General features: G+C 44.9%; 3 protein-coding genes across 4 annotated transcripts; all 3 read left to right on the top strand.

The window, feature by feature from the left end:
- Positions 1–780: 780 nt before the first annotated feature.
- ube2d2 (ubiquitin-conjugating enzyme E2D 2 (UBC4/5 homolog, yeast)) lies at positions 781–12,558 on the top strand. Its single transcript, XM_035649301.2, has 7 exons — positions 781–1,067; positions 3,278–3,341; positions 7,224–7,255; positions 7,553–7,630; positions 7,817–7,922; positions 8,356–8,449; positions 11,231–12,558. Exons 1-7 carry the CDS (start codon positions 1,044–1,046, stop codon positions 11,274–11,276), a joined length of 444 nt encoding a protein of 147 aa, XP_035505194.1. The 5' UTR covers positions 781–1,043; the 3' UTR covers positions 11,277–12,558.
- A 966-nt stretch (positions 12,559–13,524) lies between these two features.
- On the top strand, positions 13,525–16,740 carry zgc:110843 (uncharacterized protein LOC541492 homolog). The gene is made up of 3 exons (XM_035649302.2): positions 13,525–13,735; positions 14,927–15,129; positions 15,735–16,740. Exons 1-3 carry the CDS (start codon positions 13,645–13,647, stop codon positions 15,822–15,824), a joined length of 384 nt encoding a protein of 127 aa, XP_035505195.1. The 5' UTR covers positions 13,525–13,644; the 3' UTR covers positions 15,825–16,740.
- A 1,341-nt stretch (positions 16,741–18,081) lies between these two features.
- Positions 18,082–21,011, top strand: cxxc5b (CXXC finger protein 5b). Of its 2 annotated transcripts, none has more exons than XM_035649299.2 (2): positions 18,082–18,474; positions 19,361–21,011. In XM_035649299.2, the coding sequence occupies exon 2, from the start codon at positions 19,589–19,591 to the stop codon at positions 20,480–20,482; it is 894 nt and encodes a 297-aa protein (XP_035505192.1). In that variant the 5' UTR covers positions 18,082–18,474; positions 19,361–19,588; the 3' UTR covers positions 20,483–21,011. The 2 variants fall into 2 exon arrangements, with proteins under 2 accessions (XP_035505192.1, XP_035505193.1); XM_035649300.2 differs by lacking the exon at positions 18,082–18,474 and adding an exon at positions 18,538–18,640.
- The last annotated feature ends 405 nt before the right edge of the window (positions 21,012–21,416 follow it).

The following is a 21,416-nucleotide window of genomic DNA, read 5'->3' as shown; positions in this document are numbered from 1 at the left end:
ACGGTGACAGCAACTCCCTTTTTTTTTTCGTTGATTCCCAGGAGATTACCTCATGCAAAGAACGTGCAGGGGAGACATTTTGGCTCCGTCCGGACCATGTAAACACGGCCGCCCTGCCGCATGCACGGAGCCACAATGATGCCGGTTGCAGCACTATATTTGCCAGCGCGCACCTGTGAGTGCGCATGGCGGAGGGCTCTCTGGCGGTGCAACAATAAAACTTCCGGTTATGGCGACGGGCCTTTCAGATTGAAAGAGTGATGTTTAATTTCTTTAAATGGTCTTTAAAGTGCTGACCCACTTAATAACTTATAATTAATTGGTCTGAAGAAAAGAAAAAAAATATATAGGATGCAATTGAGACAAAATAAAATCAGCGAATAAATGCTTAATCCTTCAAATATTTTTTTCCAGCAGCAACTGCCAAATATTCTTCTCAGATGCAAAGATATACTGCTTCACTTTATTTTATATTATTGAGACTGAATAGATTTGGGATTGTGAGTGTTTGTTCTTACAAAACAAGCAATTTGAAGACTCATGTTCATAAAAGATGGCGATGGCCATTTTCACAGTTTCAAACATTATATTGATAAAATAATAAATTGACAGAATAATAGATTAACCAATAATTATGGATACTGCACAGTAGTATGTGGTTGTTATAATGACCATGGCAACCAAAGAGGACCCTTAAAAGGTGAAACATTTAGAAGGCCCGAAATGTTTGCCGAATGGTGCTGATGCTTTTATTGTGAAGAGATAGGCTTGGTCCGGAAGTGTTGGGGTCGTTACCATTGGCAGGACACAGGCCGCAGTGATTTGGTAGCCGCTGCAGTCGGAGGAAGGACCGCGGTTCTACCCCCTCTATCTTTTCGTTTCGTTTCGAAATCATTTTGGTGGATTCCCCCTAGTCAGCGATCAGTGAACCGAGCGTACAGCGACGCGTTCTATGATAACCGAGTCGTAGTGTTACCGACGGACAGTGATACCAATCGCCATTTTAACCGCACGTTTTCCCTGACAGAAGCGCTAGCACAACAATGGCTCTGAAAAGAATTCACAAGGTAAGGAAGTGAACGGCGAGGCCCGGGGTTTCGCAGTTTCGCCAGGGGTTTGATTCCACTGCTTGCCCGTCCGATGCTTGCCCGGATGGCTCCGTACAACGTGAACAATCTCAAAATAAGGACCAAATCACTCGGGCTAGGTCTCGACTGCCAGCTAACGGTCTGTGAATAGCGGGTGACGACAGTGAGAGCAGCAATGCGCCGCTTTGCTGTGTTCACCAGTGCCGCTGCGAATGGGCCAAGTCAACCGATGACTTAATAACCCGTTATGTTGGCGGTCCGTTGTTATGTCACACTTCTTTACCGTCTACGCATGAAACACGGGATATGATCCAATGTTTTATTAAGCCTGTGACTGCGGTTAGTCGATGATATTAGTGGTGTGCGTTAGCCGTTTCTGGCCGAAACGATCCGTCCCGGTGGCTGGCTAACGCGGACAAGCTAACGCTCCCCGGATCGAGCTGGCTAACTGCATCAACGTTACATCTTCACGGCAACGCAACGCCAGTTTCCACTTGCATACATTTTACGTTTGCGATTCTCCTCCACAGTTATTGTTCGCGCACGACCCTCCCCGAGTGGCCGAACGTTATTTATCACAGCGACTTGACGCCCGCCGAGCTGGCTCCTCGATTTGACAGATAAGTTGGCCAGCTAGCATGGGACGTTAACCGCTAGCTCGATCCCGAGAGGACGCTGGCGCTTCATTTATGAAATAATTCACCCTTTCTCTCTTTTCCTTCGACTTGACTTTATGGATTTTTTCTGTTTTGTAATATGTCATGGATCGAAGTGGAACCGTGTAACAGCCCAGAGATGCGGCTGGACGTAACCTAAGCTAATGCGGGCTAATTCCAACACCCCCCCCCCCCCCCCCCCCCCCCCCCCCCCCCCCGCGCCCCCACATTATATCGCACTCGTTCATCACTAAACCTGCGTCTGTTTGACGCGGTCGCGACAGAACAGGCGCGTCGTCGTCGTCGTCGTTGTCGTTTGTGTGTGTGTGACATTATTTCGGGGGTTCGCGCTCGACAGACGAGCAGCAACAAAGGGGGTGAAGGCTGGCGACGCTCGTTAGCCGTGTGCCGCGGCCGCAGCGGGCCCCACGCGCTGCTTCGCCTCTCGGTGTCATGCAGCTGACAGCGGCCGAGAGCGGCCGGGTCCTCTGGGCGAAGCCGCCGCTCGTGTGTGGGCTCGGCTCGGCTCGTGCAGTCGTCTGTGATTCCGCCGGTAGAAGCAGCAGCAGCAGCGCGAGCACCGCGACTCGACAACCCGGTGCTGGTGTCCACGAAGCAGCTAGCATGCACGGCTAGCACTCGCTGGTCGCTACGCCGATGCTACTCCCGACTTAGCTCCCGTCCAGTTCACCAGACGGTTACTGGCTCTGGCGGAACCTCTGCTGTCATGTCCTTATGTCCGATCGCAGTCCTTCCGACGATTATTAGTAAGTTCGTTATGTCCGATCGCAGTCCTTCCGATTATTAGTAAGTTCAATTGCGTCAGTGGGGAACTCGATGCAAGTTCTTACTGTTTTCAGAGCAGTGGTACCTGAACCCATGAGCTGTTTACGAAGAGGGCTCATCCTAGGCATGTCTAGGGTATTAAAGAAAAAAAACAACTTCATATTGATTAAAGGTATTAGTATCAAATGATCAAAGATTCAAGTTTCAAGCTTATTGTCATATGCACAGTAAGGAAACATGTTGACATGTACAGTGCAATTCTTCCTTTGCTGTCCACAGAATGCCAGACAATGTCCAATCTACAGTGTATACTAGGGCTGCAACTAACGGTCAATGAATCTGTCGATTATTTTCTCGGTTAACCGTAGGAAATATTCAATTAAATATCCATTTTGAAGCTGAAATCATAAATTTTGCCTTTTTTCCCCCAAGAAAACTTACTTGAACCGATTTATTGATTATTAAAATAGTTGGCGATGAATTAAGAAGTCGATTACTAATCGATTAATGGATTAACTGTTGCAGCTCTAATATATACTACAAATATACAAAATAAAACAATTCTAAAAGGCAGCATGTGAAACATAAAGCAACAATAATAATAAAAGCTGCAAATATAAACAGTGCAAGTTATACATGTGCAAACTGAAAGAAGGATCATTGGATTATAATGAATTAAAACATTTGAAGTGCCAAGTTACCATACTGCAGGACCTGATCAACGCACTTGCTGTTTGTTTGTCTCAGGAGTTGAACGACTTGGCGCGGGACCCGCCGGCCCAGTGTTCTGCAGGACCAGTAGGAGATGACAGTAAGTTCACGTCAGCACCAACACTGACCCGGTAGCCCCCGTGGAACTGGAGCGATCCTCTGGTTTATCCATCACTTATTTCAATAGACAAATTCATTCAAAAACACTCAAATGAGTGGAAGGTGTTTTTTCTAATTTATGACAGACTATGTAGATCCCTTCAGCTGTAAGCTAGGTATAAGTTGTCTCCAGCTTTGCTCTCACGGGATACATCTAATAGTTGTGTTGTTCGGTTTGGGTGCAGAATAATTCCACAAATTTTTATTATCACAACCTTGCCTCTTACACATTCAATGTTTACAAGCAAGGACCTTTGTTTGGTGGGAAAGGGAAATATACAAATATTAGTTAATGTGCAAAGTATTCCAGTAAGTCCAGAGTATTACACTCAATTGAGGAAGTTTCGTTTTTTTAAGCAGATCCAGTAAACAGAAAGAAAAAGAACACCTCTGGGAAATTCACTGCTTCACAATGACAGATACCGTCAATAATTGTTAGTTTTTTACATTCAGAGGCTCATCTATAGATGAGCCTCTGAATGTAAAAAATTTGTTTAATGAAAAACAGCAGTAATTTGTTAAAACCATTGGGTTCAAATATAGAAACATGTAAAGTTGCGGCATGTTTTTTTGTAAATATAAAAGTCGTTCTTAAAATACTCCTGACTATGTGCAGCCTGTGAAGTCTGTAGTCTGTCTTTGAGAGGGTCTTATGCTACCAGCAGTTTAAAGCTCTTAGCCACCTGTACCTCTGTTCTGAGCATTTTTGTTGTTCACTCATTTCTAAGCAGCTTCGGAAGCTCTTTGTTTATCTCCACAAACAAGGCACAGTGGACAGTAAACACAGACAGTGAAAACCTTTTGTCTTTGTCTCAAGTCAACTGTTTTAGAAGACAACTTCACCTTCAATGATGGACATTTACTTGTCAGGTTCGCTGGTACGTTTGTGTGTTCAAAGCCAAAATTTCAACCGTTTGATGGTGTCTGCTGTTTTTTTGTTTTTTGCCCCAAGTGTTAAGAGTTGTGCATGATCAGTCGGTAAGGTTAATAATTCTACCTGATATTCCAGGGTGACCTGCTGTACCAATATCAGCCCTCTTTGCAGAAAAATAGTGGCAAAGGGCCTTTTAAATGAATTAACAGACCCTTTAAATGTTAAATGTCTTACAGTGAATGATTTCAGACAAATATGATAAGTGGGTGCCAGTCACCCTTTATTTATGTAAAGTTAATGAGAGAATCTAAATGACTGCACAATGGCCCTTTATTTTGACAAGATTATTTACCACTTTCATATTGCTAGATGGAATGTCTGTGTGTTGTGCAAGTCTATATTATAGTTCCATAATGATTAAGCAGCAGTGAATTTGTGCAGTATTTTTTTAAGTGTATAATAAGCAAAGTATAGTAGTTCAGGTTCATGTTGCGGTGGACAGCATCACAAGTACCTGTACACTTTTATGCAGTTCAGAACAATTACCCAATGATAAATGGCTCCTTTGGGAAACTCATGATGATCATTTTTGTTGACACTGTCAGAAAGGTCTTGGTTCCAATTAAATTCCGGTGTGGTTGATTTCATTACATTCAGAGGGGAATCTATATTTTATATTCCCCCCGTAAACCACTCCACCCATCTGCTAGCACAGTTTTCTATAACAGGACTTAAAGTCTTAAGCCAAAGAATAAATGTGCTGCAGCATTTTTTAATATTACTAATAAATTGTGTAGAACAGAAAAAGAGATTTTTTTATTCGTCACATCTTTTGGTTGAAACACTCATGATCCATTTGTCGAGCAGTAACAATTCTCAAAACTTGTTTGTGAATGATACACGGCGCTATTATAGTCAAGTACATTTTATATTTTTAAGTCTGTTCTCCTGTTAATCCACAACAAACCACCAATGAGCTGATGTTTATTTATACTGACAGGTGCATTGCGGTTCATTGGTATCTCTGACCATTCACTGTCTGTGCGTAGGCCAAGTATGAGCCCTTGTATTCACTGTGTCCACTGTTCATACGGAGAACCAGGTCTTTTCTCTCTGAAGAAAAAGGCAACTCGCTGCTATTCACATGAAAGGTAACCCAGACGTGTTCACACTCAGCTAATGTTATCAGGCCATAGTTTTGAGTCTGACATGTTGTCAGACTCAAAACTATCTTGTCAAGTTACTTTTTAAATATTTGATACTGAATTCTTAGCTTTTTTTAAAGCAACATAACCTGATGCCATGGTATTGTTTTGTGTTAGATATGAGGGTGATCACTTAATTGTCCGTAGTGTCACTGCTGAAATTGACGCTGCTGACATTTTGAAACTGAGTCATATGTGTAGAAATAGCCAGGTGAATAATACAGTTTGCTGATACAGAGGCAGGACGTCTTTCCTCCGTAAAGGTGCTGCCATTGTGGAAAAAAAGATCATTGTTCTTACATGCATCATTAGAATTCAAATAAAAAACGTCTTTGTAGTTGAAATGGACTGGTTGAACTAACTGTAGCCATCCTTAGAACAAACCTTCTACAAAATATGCAGTTATTCATAACAGCTACCAGTATTAATAATATATAATGTAGCTTGTATTTAGCTGTAGTGTTGCTAGTAGTAACATGTTTAACTAACTGCTGACAGCGTGTAGCTAACAAACTCAGTTGGCTTGATGGTTGTTCCAATGCATCGAGCATGCATAATAAAATAAATGCTAAAATAAACAACAACACAAATGTGAGATACACACACATATTGGTTAAATGATAATTTTATGGACGTGCAAATTTTATTTCATACTGGTAGTCTACAAAGGTTGACATCTGCCATATTGTACAGAGGAACAGTAATGCTGCAGCTTCGACTAAAGAGAGGGGGGCTGATGTTTATCATGACTGTAACACCTGGTATTCCCAAGGGACCAACACCACCACACCGTTATCTCATGTCAAAGGCTTGTGACATGTACATACATATCAGTGCATCATCGCAGCAACTCATGTTGAACTAAACAGAGGACAGTCACTGGGTATTTGTGAACAATTTGGCATTTTGACCAAGAAAAAGTAGTTATTTAGTCTGCTTTTTGAAAAAGACAAGTCTTTCAAATCCAAGTCAGTCGATCCATTCCTGCATTAGGGTACAGTATTTGAACAATAAATGTGCCAACGTTTAAATGGACAACAAATGCTTGGTAGGATGTAGCATTTGTCACAAACAGAGCTTTTCTGAATTTCAATATTAGCAACAAATAACCGTATGTACCTTTAACCTTATGAGTGTGATGAGAAACCAGGCTTGAAATAACTTCGATAAAATGTTTAGATATATCTTTAGAAATTTGCATGTAGTGTGTTGGATCCTTCCACTGCAGAGACATTTGTGAGAGGAGTTAGTAGTGTCCGAGCTAAAATAGTTATGAGCAATGCGATGGTTTAGCAAATGGCAACCTTTAGTCTTAAATCTTCATTTATGATATGTATTGTAATCTTTTAACATGTGTACATGCAACAACTTTTGACACTTAAACAGCGCCATGGGAAAAAATGAGTAGCAGCAGTATCCCTCTGTTCATGTCACATCCTGCCCTCCAACATCAAGTGAACTACTCGTCTACCAGCTGCAAGAAAAGTGTTTCTTGTAAACCGTGATTACTGTGGTTGACTTTTTTGAACGTGACATTTGTCATCAGACCACGACAGGATGCCTGAATTTGGACACGTTGAAATGCTCCTCAATCAAATTCTGCTGGTTAATTATGGAATCTGCTACTCATCTGTACAAATAAACAAACTTTTTATGTGGCATTATTTATTCCAACACTTCACAGCCACACTTCATATTCTTAGCGTTTCATAACCAATTTCTCTGTTTTATATTTTTGTTGCAGTGTTTCACTGGCAAGCCACAATAATGGGACCTGTAAGTATTCACTTGGTCACAGCCTCATCACACGTAACACACACAACTGTTCTGTCATAAGACCTGATTTTTGAACAGAGCTTTACCTATGCAGTAACTGGTGGAACTAATATTAACTGAACTAACTGCTTGCTTAATTTATTTAGTCAGAGAGAAGTTCAACTTTTTAGTCGGATAACATTTCCTCGGTCGACAGCAGCCCTAGTGTTTAAAGTTAAATTCCATTTTATCTTCATTTTGTCATAAACGTAATTTGGTAACTGATGAGATGAATGGGTTTCTTTCTCCCTCCATTAGAATGACAGTCCTTACCAGAGTGGGGTTTTCTTCTTGACCATTCACTTCCCCACAGACTACCCCTTCAAACCGCCAAAGGTAAGCAAGACATGTCTCAAAAAAACATGCAGAGCAGCAGCTTGCTTCTAAGAGGCACATTGAGTGCTTCTTTTTTTGCTGAAACATAACACAGCTTTATGTCTCTGTGTTTCCTGTTGGTACACTTGCCTGCTCCTCTATCTTTCTCTCTCCCCCTCCACCTGTATTTCTTTACTGTGTTTTCAGGTTGCATTTACCACAAGAATCTACCACCCAAATATCAACAGCAACGGCAGCATTTGTCTTGACATCCTGCGATCACAGTGGTCTCCGGCTCTCACCATCTCCAAAGGTAGGCTCTCTCTGACTGGCCTGTACACTCAGAAGTGGACCACTGCACATATGGTTCCAGATGAATGGAGATTATTCAACAGCCTTTGTTAAAAAAAAAGTGTGTTAAGAATGAAGGCGAAGGGGGGAAAGCATGCTAGTTTCCCTTTAAATGCAACTTCCCTAGTTCCATCTCTGTAAATGTCAACTTTAGCACTTTTCATCAGTGATGGTTAGTGACACAGGCTGCTAAATGTTTTCTCGTGCACAAAAGGGTTATTTCCCCCCTGACACCCCAATTACATGTATCAGCAGTCTACAACAGCTGTATATCGATGATGACATATACCTCACTTAAATTGGAATATCATCTGAAGGAAAATAACTGTTCTGAAAATGTTTTCATTTGTGAATACTGATGTGTTGACTCGTAACCTTTGCCCTGTCCATTCCAGTCCTCCTGTCCATCTGCTCTCTGCTGTGTGACCCAAACCCGGATGACCCCTTAGTACCCGAGATCGCCCGCATCTACAAGACGGACAGGGAAAAGTGAGTGCTTTGCTTCATGCTTTGTGCATCATTTGGGTGTAGTAAGAGTTGTTTCCATGTTTCATGCCCTCATTAAACAATTATTTCTTTTTATTTAAACAATCTTGAACACAGACCAATTATATGACAAGTCTTTTTATGACCTGGGTGGAGCTGTACAAAGCCTGAGGAAGGACACATGTTATGCTCATATTCAGGTTCATAATTAAAATTTGGGTTATTACCTGAGAAGGTTTACTTGCTCTAATGTTCAGAAAACACATCAGTTTACTCACATGTCCATTCCTGCAGCTCTTTATTTCAGCATCTTTGTCTGAAACACTTGGTTTTAGCTCCCGTCTCTTTAAGGCCCCCCCTCCCAATCATGGACAGCAGAACGCATTTCAAATTGGTCGGGCCCATCGGCCACCCCAAGACATCCACTGTTGCCAAATAATCTCTGCGTATCTGGGCGCGCTTTTAACTGTATAGTCTTAAACGCCGGAGGGACAAGAGCGACTTCTCAGCATTGGCCGTTGATATCGGGATGGTGAAGAACAGATTCAACAGCTTGTGCACCTCTGGCAATAGAACTTTGGTCACGGGCTCATCAGCTGGAGTGGCTGCGGTCTCCTTTCCAACTTTCGTTGGTACCACCCTGACAAAATCTGTTATTTATCGGCATTTAATTTTTCAGTGAGCGCAAACTAGTGGCAGTTTAATGCAGTGTTTTGTGGTGCATTTTTGTTTGTTTAATTTTTTCCGTTACAGACCCAGGGCCATATAAAAGAAAAAGTTTGAACCGACAAGTAGCGGGCCGTGAGGAAATATTCGCTGATTTTACAAAAGTTGTATTGGATTACAATCGCTTACAGTCCGTACAGAACAGTACAAACATCTCTCAATACTCTCTGGTTAACTGACTATGTTGAAGGGAGCAACGTAACGTTAGTGTGTGAAAATTCCTGCGTGCATGTGAGTCACGTCACATGACACAATTGGCCAATACATTTTTAGATAACGGAATGTACTGCTTTCTGATAGGCTGTGAGGGTGGGGGGACACAGGGAGGCAGTGGCTACCAATGGATTTGATTTATTTTTTGTTGACATCACCATCTTACGGAAGTATCGGCAGGACTACTGACGAGGCGTTTCAGGCGCAGTGTTTTCTGTCGGGGAGAGGAGCTCCCTTTACCACAGACTTTCAGAGTTTTAACTTTGCAGACCTTTCACATACACAAAAAAAACCTATAGAACACACTAGAGGAAAAGGAAAAACTGAAAAAGCGTAATATGTCTCCTTTAATGTCATATACACATATGTCATATAACTGTTGATAACCAGAAGCTTCTTTTTTTTTATCAATGATTATTATTTCCAATGGATTACTTGTATGAGGCAGACTGTGCAGACACGGTGAAGACAGATGTTTGATGCTCACCTGTTTGTTTTCAACAGGAAGAACTATCTTTACAAATATACCACCGATCTCTCACTGTTTAATAGTAAAAGCTGCTGAAATGTTCACAACTTTTTGCTGTATTCATCCCTCAAATTTAATAATGCTTCAATGTGACCTTCACAGTTGTAGTTTCCCTCCCCTGGCTTCTGAGAGTGACTTTAAAGATCAAAAACAATAGTACGAACACAATTTTACATAATTTGTATAACACAACCTCACTAATCCATCTGACCTTTTGCAACTCATGCAGCTGGATTCACACTTGAGTATTTTTTCGCAGAAATATATAATATATAGAAATATTTAAAAATGAATGATGATGTTTGCATGAAAACATGGTAAAATACACACATCCGCCTGGATCAACAGTGTGCCATTACAAAGGCTGTAGGAAGGGAAGTGTGTCACTCATCGTAGCAGTCAGCTGGTGTTTTCCTTGCTGTTCTGTGCTGTCTGTCATCTGTCTACTTTAGAGACGAGCTGGCGTCCCACATGTCCAGTCGTTTCTGTCCTTTACATACTGATGATATAATGTTTCATCTGGAAAGACTTGACTACCAGAAAACCTGGTATACATGTTCTTCTATCGAGGTGCTGTATCCACATACTTCATAACATGGGGTTGGGTTTGGCAACCAGGTCTACAACAATGTATCTTCACTCCCTCCTCCTCTTCATTATGATGCCATTACTTTATTGCAATATATGTCGTGGGACATGACGATTAAAGAGTTTTGCTTATTTCTGTCATTTGATAACCTGCAGTACAAAGTATCATGTACCAACAAGCTAAATTAACACAACCAGTACATTGGAAATGTCCGTCACTATGTATGGGCTATGAGAGCACCGTTCTTATTGCTGATTGGCCAGCAGCAGTTATTTCTGTTAATTGTTCAGAATTTCTGTTAAATGGTCTGTTAAATGTTGCTGTGTTCTCCTGTAGAGCAACAGCCAGCTGCTCTCTCTGCTGCTGTCAGGTCAGCAGCAAAACTCATGACGCATGTTGGGAAATGGAGGTGACCGTAGCCTCTGTTTCACGGCCTCTTCAAGGCTGGAATGTTGTGCCTTTATTCTGCCTCGTCGTTCTGTGTGTAATAGGTACAAATGGGGCCAGCGGAATTGCTGTCTGTGTAGAAGTTTGTACAGCAGCTCGTTTGGTTCAGTGTGACCAAGTAAAGGCGACATAACGAGGGGTCCTGCAGTGTAGCAAGATCTCTGTGTGAAAGGGGGGAGGGTTTTTTTGTTAAACGAAGTCACTAAATCCTTAAATGTTGGTCTTTACAAGCATAAACACCTAACGCTTGCCTTTCTCTCTCTGTCTGCTTCTTCCACAGATACAACAAAATAGCTCGGGAATGGACACAAAAGTATGCAATGTAGTGTTGGAGTAGAATCATGACCAACCACCTCTATGACATAAGGTTAGGGGAGCTTCAGACGTAAAGAGAAAACAAACAAAAAACCATACAAACAAATGAAGTTTAAAACAAGATCATGTTGGTTTCCATTGGAGTGCTTTCTTTGAGCCACGCCTCCCCTTCACCAGAGTACCTGTAAAACTCCCTCTGCCCCAACCCCCTACATCTCTCTCTCTCTCTCTCTTTCTCTCAATCTCTTTGACTCTGTCCTCTTCCTCTCATCCCCCCCTCCTGCCTCTCAGCTCACCTGCCCACCCTCCAGTGTACATATTGTCAACTTGCAACGGTAACACCCACCTTTCCCTACTCTTTTTTTTTATTTAATTTTTTTTATCTCCTCCCTCCTTTGTGACCTCTGACCTCCATCTCTTGACTTCTGTATTCCATTACAATTCGTCACGATGCAGATTTGGCTGTTGTGCCAGCCCAGACCCCCCCCCCCCCCCCCCCCCCCCCCCACCTATACGCCTGCATCCTCACCCATCTTCCCCAGACGATAAGTCACTAGAAGCATTCCTTTGAGCATCTGTAAAACTTTGAGCAGACCTTTTTCTTTATTTTCCTATTTTTTGTTTGTTTTTTTTAAGGGGGGAGGGAGACAATAATATGGAGGGATTTTTACACTCTGCATCCTTTCTTGTTTTGTTGTCCTTGTGACTTCCAGCTGTCGAGGTGACATTTCAAGAAAGCAGTTTATCGCACGCGAGTCGAAGGGCACTCTGTATTTTATACAATAAATACCGAAATCATGCAGGCTATGTAAAAAGGCCTCTTGTGGTCTTCTGTTAGATTCTATGAAAGGACTTGAACTTATCCCCCACCCCACACCTCCTGCCCCACCCTGCCCCGAACCACCTTACCCAAGTTGACCCCTTTGTACACACACATACACATGTGCACGCACAACTATAACCCCATGTCACCCCCACCACTACCACCACGCTTTCTTTATTCACAAAGTGGAGGTTCTGGACCAGGTATTTAAGCAATTTATTTCTTAGTTTAACCTGTGTTTTTATTCCCCACCCCCATAACTCTTCTAGGTTTTTTTTTGTCTTTTTTTTTTTTTTTTTTTTTTGCTATTGTAGAAGCTAACATCTTAAATGGCTATGGGACTGGCTTGGGCTCTGGGTGCGAGGAGAACCCACTCTTCTTGCACAAAACCTCTGTATATTGAATTACCTGAGAGGCTCGTTGAGCTTTGTGTGTTGATTAAACTGTGTAATAAAAAACCATGACTCCTGCGTTGGCTCATTCTCCGGCACTTTTTAAAGGACATACATTGGTAAGAAGTGGCCAGGTCACATTCATGACCCAGTTCCACAGACATTTGACAGTGACTGATCCTTGAGCAGCCGAGACACGTCTACAACACCATATGGTGTCTGTCATTTGATGGATTGAATTACTACTGATACATTTTAAGTGGATATTAGTGAATATCGGACTATTACGTAAAACATGACTTTAAACTTAAGATTTAATGAATGGGATATGTCACTATCATATTAAGTATCAGCTGCAAGTGCTTCTGTTAGTCTGACACTAAACTTAATATATGAAAGAATACATTGATATGGAAACCTAATGGACTGTATTGTTACATTATGTCTATAAGCATGAATGAATCCACTGAATAATCAATCTGGTAGGATTTTTGTCGCCTCCTGGTGGTGCTTTAATGTAAAGCAATATGGAGTATATTGATATGTCCACACCGATTCTGTGCCCATGCATTAACAATTAATGCCAATAATCTGTTAAATAAAGTTTATCAAATAAAATGTAGAGAGTTGTTATGGCTCATTATCGTATGTAGTTGGTTCATCTTCTTCAGGGAAACTGGACTAACCAAACTGCTCTCGAACATCGAGATGATTCACCTCCAGTGGAAACCTTTGCGTATAACAAGGTGTTCATGTTGACTAAAGCGCCAGTTATTCATATTCCACACTATGTAGAGTGACTGTCTTTGCTATGATTGCCGTACCTCATCTCTACGCATGGTCAAGAATTCACCTTCAAAAGAGAGTGGACGGGAGGTCCCCATACCGGTTACCACTAAACCCGTGCGTGTTATATATCAAGGGAAAGAAACATTGCGGATCAAATCAAAGTGCACTAAGCCGGAAGTGCACTGGCGTTACCTCGAGCCACCTCGTGGTGGGGCAGAACCTCCTCGGGCTGCCATTGGTTGCTGCTGCTGCGAACGTAACAGTGACGTAGGCGGGGCCCAACGCAGCGTGGCTGGAGCGCTTCACATAAAGACGCCACCGGTTGACCTTGCGGCGGAGCGGCGCGGTCCATAAACAAGCCCTTCCGGAGAAAACATGGCCAGTCTACCCGCTATTCCGCAGCTGCCCGTGCCTCCGATGCCCCCGATGCCCGCACTGCCCAGCTCGGGGCTCCGGTTATCGAAAGGTAGCGTATCAAAGCTAGCTTGTCGTATGTTAGCATGAACCGAGTGTTGTCGTTTCGCCGCTCAACGTAAACCAAACAAACATGAGAGCTAACCTTGCACGCATGCCAAGAAAACCACAGTTGTTTGTAGGATACAGCGCAGGCTGTTCGGAGACCCAATCCTGTAGATATATACAAATCACAGAGTTATTTTTGTCCGCCGTGTCATTGAAACTGTTTCTTGGCTGACCAGCAACCCTTTTAGCTAGCTAACCTGCTATGACAGCTACAGGTTGTGTTTCCAACTTTCCAAATCAGCCCAGGCCATACTTGGAGGCGATCCCACCACCTAGACTAGAGGGTGTGTGTGTGTGTGTGTGTGTGTGTGTGTGTGTGTGTGTGTGTGTGTGTGTGTGTGTGTGTGTGTGTGTGTGTGTGTGTGTGTGTGTGTGTGTGTGTGTGTGTGTGTGTGTGTGTGTGTGTGTGTGTGTGTGAGAGATGAGCTGGCTGATAACTGAAGTAGCTGATCCAGATTGGCCGCGGGGCCTGTGTTCTGGTCCTACGACTCTGCGTCATGTGATGCTCAGCAGTTTTGGATTATCCTCCTCATTGCCTTTGCAAATAAGGAGCAATTTCACAACTTCTGGTCAGACTGGAACGTTTTCTCTGCAGCCACACAGACGGGGCCCTTGTTCAGGAGACATCCAACGTCACCTTCATCTCCATCATCCCTCTGACGACGTGTTCAGAACATTTTAATCTCACTCCAGACATTAAAACACCTTCTTTTTTTTATGCATCACCAAACTGTAAAAACAGTTGACACCACAGACTGTGAGAGGATGAAACTGAAGCAGTGCAAGCAAATACTGAAACTATTACTTCCAGGATCTTTCACCAGTGGCCAGTTTGTTAGGTGCAACTGTACAATTCAGTGCAGTGCAGGAAAACAGGAATGTCACAAATCCTGTATTTGTGTACCCTGAAGTGTTTAGTTGTTTGTGACACTGTGTAGTTAGTGGTGGCGTTTGATTTTGTTGCCTTCAATTGAGAGTTTTCTCTTATTTTGTGCACCCAGCCATCCTCAATTTGGAGAAAACAAGTAAACACCAGCTTTAACATTTACTAGGACATAATGAGATGGTTTTTGTTTGTTTGTTCTCTCTCGATCTCTCTCTGTGTGTGCTCACATGACTGCCTGTCTCTCTGCAGAGCATTTGTTGGTGGCTGTGCCAGTGGCAGTGGTTGCAGCTGTCGGAGGCTTCCTGGTCAGCCATTACCTGAGCGGGCGGAGCTGCAAGAAGGGCCAGGTGAACACGTCCATCAGCAAAGACAGTCCCAAGGTGGTCCACAGCTTCGACATGGAGGACATCGGCACCAAGGCCGTGTACTGCCGCTGCTGGAAGTCAAAGAAGGTCAGGCCTCTGCGATTTGTTCACAGCCACTGATTTCTGCGGTTTGGCTTAGCGTTTGAGTTGTTGGGACTTTCTACGCCGGCAAATCCAACTTATCCAACATTTTCCTTACTGTCCTTAATTAAAAGTCTTGTGGGCAGACTTTCCCTCATCACACTAATGGCCAATTGCCAGTTTGTGATATCCCGTCCTGTGCAGCGGTACTTGGAAGTACTTGAAGTCCACTAGAGGGAAGAGAACTTTGTGTAAACAAGAGCCACAATTTTGACTCATGGCCAGCATGAATAACGACTTCAGTTTACTCTGAAAAGATGAATGTTGTGATAAGTTGTAACTGCTGGGGATTAGGGGAGCTGAGTGGATCCGCTTTCCTTATTTAATTTTATCATGATCATAAAGATAAAAAAACTCTTCAGTCACCTTAACTGTTTGTGCTGAGGGCATATCGCGAACACTGCCCCTTAAAAGCAATCGTCCATGTTGTGCAATTCCTTATGCCGTCAGCTAGAACGTGAGAGATTAAATCCCGCGTCTCATATCATAAAATTGGAAGGGCCTGAAGCTGATAAAGAGAGACTTTTGTTTTGTGTGTTTTCTCCCTGCAGTTCCCGTACTGCGACGGAGCTCACACCAAACACAACGAGGAGACCGGGGACAACGTCGGACCACTCATCATCAAAAAGAGGGACGCTTAAAAGCCAACCGATCACAGAACGTCATCCTCCCTCAACTTGTCGTGACCCTAAACCACTGCCCTAGTTAATCGTGTACTATCATCTTCAACAGTGTCACACAGATGATTATGATACTACGCTGGTGCGCGATACTTTTCATAGCCCAGAATAAAGATGTGGAAAGTGATGAAAATATTATGAGTTTTGATTTCAGTCATTCGACCCTGTTGCTGCCTTTTAAAATGACATGGAAACCAGAGGTCATTTGAGGAGAGATTAGAAAGGGACTTGGACAATCAAACATGGAGGCGCTGTGCCTGCCAAGTTGCATTTTGATGTATTTAACATGAAGGATTGTGGTCAAAATTGTCACCACACTTGATATTAGCGAAATATTTCACAGCTCGGGCGTCGTATCCCCACGCCTGGTGTCACCTGTGTGTCCCCTTCCTATCGACTCCTCCGGGTGGAGCAGGTGGTCCAAACTGAATGAGCTGGCCGCTCTCTGCCTCAGTCAGTCCAGTATTTAAATCAAATTCATCGCAGGCCTTATAACTGAATCTGAACACACAACCCACATTAATGTTACTCGTTTTTAATTTATTTTATTTTTTTGCTTCCAATAATCAGAGGATAATCTTCTGTTTCTGTTTCCTCTGCACTGGTCAGAGGAAGCAGAAGTTTAGTTCCGTCTTGAATTAAATACTAATCTCCGGTCTTTGGAGCTGTTGAAACACTGTCGGCTGTTTGTAACTGGTAACTTGTCTGCTTTCTGGGGAATTTAGTCTGTAAATTGTTAAACGGCAAGAAGAAGAAGAAAATGCTTGTAAAGGATATATTTTGCTATTTCATCCGATTAATTTTCTACTGGCTGCTGTGTCTGACTTGATGATTTGTTGCTCTGTATATTGTGAATAAAACTTGGTGAGTGATCTGATTCATTAGCCCTCCCTCGATTTATTTACTTTTAAGGAGTTTTTTGGGGGGTCAAACTCTACATTTGTTTGTTTTTGTGTGTTTATCCACAGGATCAAATTGTCGCTTCATTTAACCAGTTCACTTCTCAGCAGGCAGGCAGAGCGGTCGGTGTGTTTGTGGATTAACAGTGGACAGGGATAATAAGTCAACAGGGCCAAGCGGTGACTGCAGTGAGAGTGAGTGGCCTGGGGTGGGTGGGGGGAGGGCGGCTGCCGCCGCCGTGCTGCAGTGTCCACCAGCACCAGTGGCCATTTTAAGATGCGGCAGTCTCCGCGGTGACCGCTAGACGGCGCTGTGTGTACGCGGATGGTCCGGGGCCAGTCAGACGGCGAGTGTACGCGAGTACGGTGGGCCCCCTGCTCCCACAGTGACACGCGCACGCGCGCGCGCACGGACGCACAAACACAGGGCCACGCACGAGGTATCTGGCTGCGTGCCAGATGCAACGGAGGACTCTCACAAGAGGTGGAGTGGACTCGACCGTCCCCGCGTGAAGGAGTCACCTTTAGCAGGCGGCTCCGAGGCGGGCGCCCACACCCGGGGACGGGGACACGGGTCTGCGTCGTGCGTGCTGGAACAACCCGGGGGGGGGCGGAGGGGTGATCACGACTAACATGCTAACGTCCTCTTGACTGCTAACCGGCCCGAAGTCAGTCTCACTGAGCCACTGTGTTTGACCAGGTGGTGTTTCATCTACGATGCTACAGTTTATTTATTTTTTTTAATTTTCATACTGTTGACTAAATGTGACAGCGTCAAATACACGTTGATAACATCCACAAATATAATGTTCATTCATATTATACTTTAAAAAAAAAAAATCATTTTTCTTATCCCTAACAATTATTTTTTGCATTTTCCCATCTGTTTGTGGGTGTAATATTGAACAACAACCTCCCCCGGAGCCTCCCGACACTTCTACGTCATGTTGATGCACATGTGTTGTTCCACACAAACAAGCACGTGTTCACAATCTGACCTTTACATCCCATTCTCACCAACTTGCATCCTGCATGCTTCGCGGACCAGCTCTTATTGTTGTTGTTGTTGTTGTGTGGAATGAATATTGTATATCACAGAGGTTTAATTCTACACACACCAACTGTGACAGATAATAAGGTATAATTTGGCAAAAAAAAAACCCAACAACCTAGACACAGTTTACTGATGGGAGGCCTCATTTGCATCGCTGCAACATTAGACACCACTATTAGCACTGTAATGGGCGCCGAAGACCGCTGTGGGTCATCGGTGGGGCTGTTGATCTTTTCATCTTCATCTCATTATTATTATCATCATCATCATCATCATGTTCGGAATACTAATGTAAGGGTTTTGTTGACGTGCATCTGTGTGCGTCTCGGCATCATGTTCCACCCGACGCCCCCCGTGTCCACCGATGCGTCGGCTGCCACCGCGCGTCCCACAGTGCTCTGCGGTGACAGCTGGGCTCTTCCGGTGAGTGGACGCCGTGGGGTCGCTCTGACCACGGTCTCGGCTGCGAGAGTCCACTTCGCATTTTGAGCGACGCCCCCAAATTCCGTGCAGAGTGTTCGCAGACCCTCCGGGACGGAGAGGTGGAGGAGGAATCGGCAGCTCCGCCGTCCGCGTACGCTCACGATCACAATCGCCATTAGCTTCGCGACGTCCATCGCGCCGTCGACGCGGGGGGAGCTCGGACCGTCTCTAGAAGGTAAGGGGCGACGGCCCGCCGACACTTCCGGTAGATTTTCGCCCGTTTCTGCGTTGTCGCCTTTTCTTTCTCTCCCCCCCCCCCCCCCCTCGCCGTGTCGCAGCGACCACTCGGACTGTGGTCAGCTCGCAGTGGCGTCGGTCGAGCGCCGTCTCCTTCCTCTTAGGTAACCCAAGCCGCGGCGGAACGATCGATCGCCTTTTCACGACCGGCCCGTCGAAGGGCGATCGCACTCGCCCTCCGACAACACGAATGTCCCGAGTTTAATCGGCGGAACAGTTCTTTTTTTCGCCCTCTACTAACGTGGACACGGAATATAGCCTGCTCGCTCCTTCTTTTCTTTTTTTTTTATCCACAGCAACCGCATCGTTGCGCACCTCGCTCCTCGTCGTCGATACCAGACAAAAGACAGCCTGTTTTTTTTTCACGGTCCACTGTTCGGTCCGTCTCCGTGGAGCTCGGGCTTTGGCTGGCACACATAACAGCAGTCGTCAAAATGTATTTGAAAAGCGCGCTCCACATTTGACCTGCGCATATGCGCATATCTTTGCATATTGTTGTCGCTCTGTTATTGATTGCATTGATATACCGTGAAATTCTTAAAGGGGTAGCCTACCGCCGCCTGTATGCGGAAATCACTGGCAAAGCATGCACTGTGTCCGATGTACAGGCTCTTGTTCGTCTCTATTCACGCTGTTTTATTTTGAAATCATACATGTTTATGTTATATTTGTGTTTCTAAGGGCAGACTCTCTGACGTAGTGTAGTGGCTGTGGCTGAGGAATATCTCCCCGGTCTCATCTCCTCTGGTTTCTCGCTTTCTGTATTCGTCCCTCCAACATTTCTATTCTTAACCCTCCTCTCTTCATCCCCCGTTCATTTGTAGCTCTCCAGGACTCCGAGGCTGCTGCAGAGAATGGGAATAGGGACACAGGCCAAGGCTTGCCATTTTGGCTGAAGTAACAGCGAGGACGGTTGTCAACCCCGTGTCGGCGTCAATCCCATTCTCCCTAACCTCTCCTCCCACACACACACACACACACACACACACACACACACACACACACGGACACAGAGGAACAAGGACAGACACCCCCCACACGCAGCCACCGCTATGTCCACCGCCGTAGACATCGCTGGCCCTTCCTCCCCAGATCAGGCCCACAGCAGCGCTAAAATCCCCAATGAGCCACTGAGACCCAGCCTTAAGCGCTCCAACCACCCCTACGGCCTCTCCCATTACATATCCACCCCTTCCCAGGCCGTGGACGTCAAAGGCCTGATCCAGCCCTCCCAGGCCCAGCAGCGGGCCGCCCAGCCTGCACACAGTAAGCCTCGCCGGGCCCCCTCCTGGCCCGACATGTTCGAGTCACCCAGCGGGCTCCACCTGGCCCATGCCGCAGAGCTGCTGATGCGCGCCGGGCTCCTGGCTCTGACACCCGCCACCACAGAGCAGGCCAGCCTGGGTGTACAAAGCAGCCCGCCTGCTAAAAGGGAGGCTGCTGAGGCAAGGGGGGCAAAGGGGGACGCGGAAGGTAGTGGGTCCGGGCCTGAGGAGGAGGAAGAGGACTCCGCTGGATGTGGCACTGACTTCCAACCCTTCCTGGGCGCCTGGTTCCCCTTCAGCCCCGCTCTGTTCCCCCTGGCAGGTTTCCAAATGGGGGGAGGCCACTGGAGAAGTGCGGCCATCGGAGCTGAGGGCATTGAGGGGCTGGTGGCCGAGGGCTACTCTCCTAGTTCTCTGGGTGCGGGCAGCGGAAGCAGGAGGAAGAGGAAGAGGTGCGGGGAGTGTGTACCTTGTCGGCGTCAGACGAACTGCGAACAGTGCAGCAGCTGCCGCAATCGCAAGAGGGGACACCAGATCTGTAAATACAGGAAGTGTGAGGAGCTGAAGAGGAAGCCGGGAGGCCCTGGGTTTGAGAGCAGAGTGTCTGGGTTTGACCTCAGGGGGTCCGACTTTACTTTGGGTCTGGCGCAGGAGAGAAGCAACGGAGCTTTGGATGGATAGTAATTCTGGTGGTGGCAGCATTTGTCAGAGGATCCTGGTTGGATGATTGTTGAGGAGCTGCGTTTCAATAAAAAACACACGGGACACAACGTTGTCATGCTCGGACTGTGGTTCAAAGATCTTCGCATCTTGTGTTTAGTGAGGAGCGGCGGCTCTGTTTAAGAATGTCCACACTCGTTCCCATCCTTCCTTTTGACAATCAGTGAAATGGAGAGGAGAGAAAGAAGGATACCAATGTGTGTCAATATTTAGGTGACGACAAAAATGCTGTAAATAGCCTGTAAATATCTGGAAAACATTATGTCTTTTTTACATCCCTTTCCAGTTTGGATGTGTTGTGTTTCAACGTTTAAAAAAAAAAAAAGGAGCCAAATGTTTTGTTTCTAACGGGGGAGTTTTGATTCTGTTGTTCTGACGTCACTGCATCAGCAAGAAATGAATGAGTTCAGCCTAGGCTAAATTATTTCATGTGCAGCTTGTACTGTATAGCTCTGTTTGCCCTTTTGAAATAAAAGAAATTGGCCATGTGCACTTGTCTACAGGCTGGGTTTATACTACATCTGTGCATGCGTGTGCGTGCGTTTGTATTTAATTGGGTGTATATGTCTGTTTGCAGCCATTTTTCTGCGTGTGTGTGTGTGTGCGCGCGTGAGGTTGTGTGGATTATGAGTCACCTAATGGTGTGGCTGAGAGCCTTATCACAACCCCACAGACACAAACACACGTACACACTGTCTTGGCAAGTCCAGCGCTGGAACACACCTAACCTGACATGCACACATAATCACAAACACTCTCTCCTGTATTCACACACTGACACAATTTCCCTTTTTTATTCACAAGTATAGATCATATATACACACACACACACACAAACACATACACATTTTAAGCCAAATACACAGCCAGCTGGACTAAGGCTACAGGGTGGGTT

Source organism: Scophthalmus maximus, chromosome 9, assembly GCF_022379125.1.
Source record: "Scophthalmus maximus strain ysfricsl-2021 chromosome 9, ASM2237912v1, whole genome shotgun sequence".
NCBI classification, from domain to species: Eukaryota; Metazoa; Chordata; class Actinopteri; order Pleuronectiformes; family Scophthalmidae; genus Scophthalmus; species Scophthalmus maximus.
This window is presented reverse-complemented; position numbering and strand designations above follow the sequence as displayed.

Excerpts from the sequence above, each read along its gene's own strand:
- ube2d2 (XM_035649301.2), top strand. The coding sequence starts at position 1,044 with ATGGCTCTGAAAAGAATTCACAAG. Across the intron at positions 1,068-3,277 it reads CTCTGAAAAGAATTCACAAG|GAGTTGAACGACTTGGCGCG; the intron begins GTAAGGAAGTGA and ends TGTTTGTCTCAG. Across the intron at positions 7,631-7,816 it reads ACCCCTTCAAACCGCCAAAG|GTTGCATTTACCACAAGAAT; the intron begins GTAAGCAAGACA and ends CTGTGTTTTCAG.
- zgc:110843 (XM_035649302.2), top strand. The coding sequence starts at position 13,645 with ATGGCCAGTCTACCCGCTATTCCGCAGCTGCCCGTGCCTCCGATGCCC. Across the intron at positions 13,736-14,926 it reads GGGGCTCCGGTTATCGAAAG|AGCATTTGTTGGTGGCTGTG; the intron begins GTAGCGTATCAA and ends GTCTCTCTGCAG. Across the intron at positions 15,130-15,734 it reads GCTGCTGGAAGTCAAAGAAG|TTCCCGTACTGCGACGGAGC; the intron begins GTCAGGCCTCTG and ends TTCTCCCTGCAG.
- cxxc5b (XM_035649299.2), top strand. The coding sequence starts at position 19,589 with ATGTCCACCGCCGTAGACATCGCTGGCCCTTCCTCCCCAGATCAGGCC.